Source organism: Dipodomys ordii, unplaced genomic scaffold, assembly GCF_000151885.1.
Source record: "Dipodomys ordii isolate 6190 unplaced genomic scaffold, Dord_2.0 Scaffold79, whole genome shotgun sequence".
Taxonomy (NCBI): Eukaryota; Metazoa; Chordata; class Mammalia; order Rodentia; family Heteromyidae; genus Dipodomys; species Dipodomys ordii.
Window position 1 is genome coordinate 7,523,480 of NW_012267295.1, and position 5,221 is coordinate 7,528,700.

The 5,221-nt window shown below is 41.6% G+C and overlaps 1 protein-coding gene across 1 annotated transcript in view; it reads left to right on the top strand.

Annotated features, from left to right (window-relative positions):
* Prdm4 (PR domain containing 4) overlaps nt 1–5,221 on the top strand; it is a 25,707-nt gene that overhangs the window by 8,662 nt on the left and 11,824 nt on the right. The window contains exon 3 of the mRNA XM_013024815.1: nt 140–934. Within this exon, the coding sequence (XP_012880269.1) occupies nt 140–934 (795 nt within the window). The remainder of the gene's footprint in view (nt 1–139; nt 935–5,221) is intronic.

Here is a 5,221-nt window from a genome sequence, read left to right on the forward strand (position 1 = left end):
CCCCCCCCAGAAAAAAATATATACGTTAGGTAGATTATTTTAATTTGGTTGTATTTGAGGGAAGTAATTTATAGCAATTGAAATTTTTTATATTTAACGATGTAAGAAATTTCTATTTCTGATCTTTTTTTGTTCTTAGGTATTCTTTCTTATTTAGCTGACAGGCCACCTCCTCAGTACATCCACCCCAACTCTATAAATGTGGATGGTAACACAGCACTATCGATTGCCAATAACCCTTCAGCGCTAGATCCCTATCAGTCCAATGGAAATGTTGGATTAGAACCAGGCATTGTTTCAATAGACTCACGTTCTGTGAACACACATGGTGCCCAGAGTCTTCATCCTAGTGATGGCCATGAGGTGGCGTTGGACACAACAATCACTATGGAGAATGTTTCCCGGGTTACCAGCCCAATCTCTACAGATGGAATGGCAGAGGAGCTTACAATCGATGGTGTTGCAGGCGAGCATTCTCAAATTCCAAATGGCTCCAGAAGTCATGAACCTCTGTCCGTGGATTCTGTGAGCAACAACCTGACAGCAGACCCTGTAGGACATGGCGGAGTGCTACCTATTCATGGGAATGGACTGGAGCTCCCTGTGGTCATGGAGACAGACCACATTGCAAGTCGGGTCAGCGGGATGTCGGACAGTGCCCTCAGTGACTCCATCCACACCGTGGCTATGAGCACCAACTCTGTAAGCGTGGCACTCTCTACCTCACACAACCTTGCTTCCCTAGAATCTGTTTCCCTTCATGAAGTTGGCCTCAGCCTAGAACCTGTGGCTGTCTCCTCCATCACCCAGGAGGTTGCTATGGGAACAGGTCATGTAGATGTATCTTCAGACAGTCTTTCTTTTGTACCATCTTCACTGCAAATGGAAGACTCCAATTCAAACAAGGAAAACATGGCAACCTTGTTTACAATTTGTGAGTGTGCTTAGCCTTTCTCTTTTAGAAATTTTGGTTTAAAAAGACCATCGTCCCTACTAGGTTCAGTCAGTGTTCTGCATTAATTTAAGGGAATATATAGGAAGTTATTGGTCTTTGGAGGTTTTTGCCTATGATCCTTTTATTGAAGTGGTGCCTTTACCTCAAGTAAGCCAAGAAATGTGCCAAATATTATGCATTAAGTCTTGTAGTATAATATAAAGCCAAATATTAGTTGTTGTTTTTTTTTTTACAGTATCCTCCCAGAGGAAAGAAACATAAAAGTAGTCACTTCTGTATTTACAGATAAACTTGCTTGATAATGCTTAAGGTATTTTCTAAGGCTTTACAAATAAGGGTTATAGCATGGAACTTTATAGAATTAGTCTATATGACATTCACTGTGCTCTTTAAGCATAAGACTAAAAAAATTAAATTACTTTTTTTTTTTTTTGGGACCAGTCGTGGGCCTGAACTCTGGGCCTGGGCGCTGTCCCTCAGTTCCTCAGCTCAAGGCTAGCGCTCTACCACTTGAGCCACAGCGCCACTTCCGGCTTTTTTCTTTTTGCTTATGTGGTGCTGGGGAATTGAACCCAGGGCCTCATGCATGCAAGACAAGCGCTCTGCCACTGAGACACCTTCCCAGCCCAAAATTAAATTACTTTTATAACTGGAGAAATATAGATGGATATAAATGTAATGCTTTTTTATTCAGAATACATATAAATTATTATTGGCTTTTTTTTTCTTCCAGTTTTTTTGTTGTTGTTGATTTTGGGGCTGGAACTCAGGGCCTGGGTGCTGTCCCTGAGCTTTTGTGCTCAGGACTAGTCCTCTGCCACTTTGAGCCACAGCTCTACTTCAGGTTTTCTGATGCTTAGTTGGAGATAAGAGTCTCATGGTCTTTCCTGCCTGGGCTGGCTTTGAACTGTGATCCTCGGGATCTCAGCCTCCTGAGTAGCTACAATTACAGGCATGAGCCACCAGTGCCTGGCAATTATTGTAGTTTGACATGTAAAATTTATTTTTATTGGGCAATAATGCAAAGCCACATCCACGTGGTGGGTTTTTGGTGTTTCTTCATGTTTCATTCATGCATGAAATGTGTACTAACCTGCATGCTTAACTTGTGGTCTGGGGATAGAGCAGTGTACAGAGATAGGATATACCTTTAAGGAACCTGTAGTGTAATAGAAGGCATGGACAAGCAAACTATTGGATCACAGAATGGTCAGTGTGAAGATGGAGTTAGCTCTTGTTGCTAAAACAGCCTGAGGGAAAACAGCCAGTGTAGAAAGTTGGGAGGTAACATACATGTTAGCACAGACCTTAAGGACAAGAAAAATGAAAACAGTTGACAGGAAGCTGGGAGTTTGCACCTGTCAGTGCCTAGAATTAAAAGAATCAAGAATGTTTCAGATTTGTTGAAATGTAAAATGGAGATGGGAGGGGTCACCTGATAAAAGAAGTAGGAACTGGGACAAGATCTTCTAAGAGCAAACTAAGAAGGTTGAGATTAGGGTCTGTGAAAAATGTCAGGGTAATTAGAGAAGTACATTGAGATGATGTGCCAAATTCACATGAAAGGTGATGGTTTTCCAGTCATCCTTTAACTCCAGTGAAGGAAGTAGTAGACATTCTAGAGAAGTGAGTAGAGCTTGTGGACTGGCCAAGGTTAAGAAAATCCTGGCTTCTGGAATCGGATTAATGAGGTGAATAAAAAATAAAAGGTGGAGGGGATTTTGTTTTTTTGATGTTTTGTTTTTATGTTTGGGGCGGTGGTGAAGTTAGTTTCAGGATCTAAGAAAGTTGTATATGAGGGCTGGGAAGGTGGCTCAGTGGTAGAGCGCTTGACTTGCATGCCTGAGACCCTTGGGTTTGATTCCTCAGCACCAAATAAGCAAAAAAGAAAAAAGCCGGAAGTGACACTGTGGCTCAAGTGGTAGAGCGCTAGTCTTGAGCTGAAGAGATGAGGGACAGCGCCCAGGCCCAGAGTTCAGTCCCCACGACCGGACTCCCCCCCCCCCAAAAAAAAAGAAAGTTGTATATGGAGCTGAATAGGATCAATTCTAACTGGAAATATTTAGGAATCATCAACATTAAGCTAGTATACTTGTGGCTGTGGCAATGGGATGAAACCAGCTAGTGATAATATGGAACAGGAAGAGAAGAAGGGAGTGATGCACATTCTTGGTATTCACACATCTCAAGTTCATGTTTTCATCCAGTATTGTAATTAACATGAAGACCATTAGTTGAGATATTTTTTATGTGTATGCATTTTAAAGTGCACTAAGTGAATTTTTGGCATATTCAAATGTTGTACCGTCATCACAGGTATTTACTTCCAAAAGTTATAATCATCTATATAGACTTTTCTTACCAAATAGCATTCGCAGTCATTCTTCACTCCTTCTACACCATTCGCAGGCACCAAATGATCTTTTGCTATGTGTGATTTTCCTACTCCAGACATTTTGTATAAATGCAATCATATGCCTTCCCTGTCTGCTCCTTTTAAAGTTTAGCAAGGACTTATTTTAGCATAACAGAGTTAAAGGGAGAAATGGCAAAGATAGGTATTTCCTGCTTCTCATGAAGGAAATGGGAGTTAAAGACTCAAAATGGCAGTTCCTAGGTATAGCCTTTATACTTTTTTAGCTGGTCAAAATATACACATCATCCAGCACCTCTTAATCCAGTGAGACTAGATAATGGTTGTTTGTGAGGAAAGTGGGTGAGCCCCACCCAAAACAGCCTTCAGAATTTCCTTTTGCCAGACATATTTTTTATTCTGTGTCTACTTATTCAAGAAGAGTTCTCAGATATTTTTAAAAAACCATCTCAAAGGAACAGGCAAATTTAGGCAACCCCTTCTACATTTCAGAGAAGGCAGAGTTAGGTAGCTTATATCTGTTACTGCAATTTAACATTTAAAAGAGGCATGATGGGAGAATTGACCTGCTTTTTCAGTGCATGGCTTTAATGTCTGAGTCTGGCCATTTTGATATATTAAAAATTATATTTTTCCCTAGCTCCTCATCTAGTCCTTTATTTCCCTCCTAAATGACTTTGGTTCCTTTTAATCTTAAAGAGTTCAGAGGGCCCATGGTCTGACTTCTGTAACTGTGTTTGCTGAGCATGGACTGTTGGCTCTGTCTAGAAAAAGGGAGCCCCCCAAAAAAACAACAACAAAAAAAAATTTCCCAGTCTTTAGGAAGTGAAATGGGAAATTCAGTTAACCAGAAATTTGGCTGACAGGCTGCCAAGATCAGGACCAGAAGATGACCAGGATCAGAAGACATCAAAATATTCTTTTTTTTTTTTGTCAGTTGTGGAGCTTGAACGATGGCTTTGGGCACTGTCCCTACTTCAACTCAAGGCGAGCGCTCTACCACTTGAGCCAAAGTGCCACTTCCGGTTTTCTAGTGATTTATTGGAGATGAGTCTCACAGACTTTCCTGCCTGTGCTGGCTTTGAACTGTGATCCTCAGATCTCAGCCTCTTGAGTAACTTGGGTTACAGGAATGAGCCACCGGTGCCTGACTTTATTCTTTTAAGTCAAGAAAGCAGTGACCCTTTTGATGTTTGTGGTTTTCTCAACATCAGTTACCACACCTTCATTTACTGACTTCTGTGGAAGTCAGCTAAGGCAGAAAATTGGGGCCTATTATCTATTAGAATTGATCTTTTAGCCACATTGGGAAACATTCAAAGTTTCTCATAGTGTATTAGGAGTTGACTGAGGCTGAAATAGTGGCAACTTTGGGGCATCTTTAGTCTTCAAGGCTTTGTCATTTGGATGTGCTTCAGGGAGTTTCCTCTCACGGACATGCTTGGCCGCATGTCCCTAAATACCATTGCCCCTTCAGAGGGCATTCACTGTCCATTGCCCTGGTTCTTCACATTTATAACTTGCTCCTTTTAGGTTTTTTTTTTTGTTGGTGGTGGTGGTGGTGGTGGTCATGGGGCTTGAACTTTGGGCTTGGGCACTGTCCCTATGCTCTTCAGCTCAAGGAGAACACTCTACCGCTTGAGCCACAGTGCCACTTCTGATTTTTTTTCTAGTAGTTTATTGGAGATAAGAGTCTCATGGACTTCCCTGCCCGGGCTGGCTTTGAACCGTGATCCTCAGATCTCAGCCTCCTGAGTAGCTTGGATTACAAGCGTGAGCCACCGGCCCCCAGCTATTCCTTTTAGTTATAAGAATCAGTCTGTTGCTTAGAGTTTCCCCAAAGAGGCTTTCCTTTAGAGAGAAATTTCCGTCTTTAATCATTGCTGATCTTG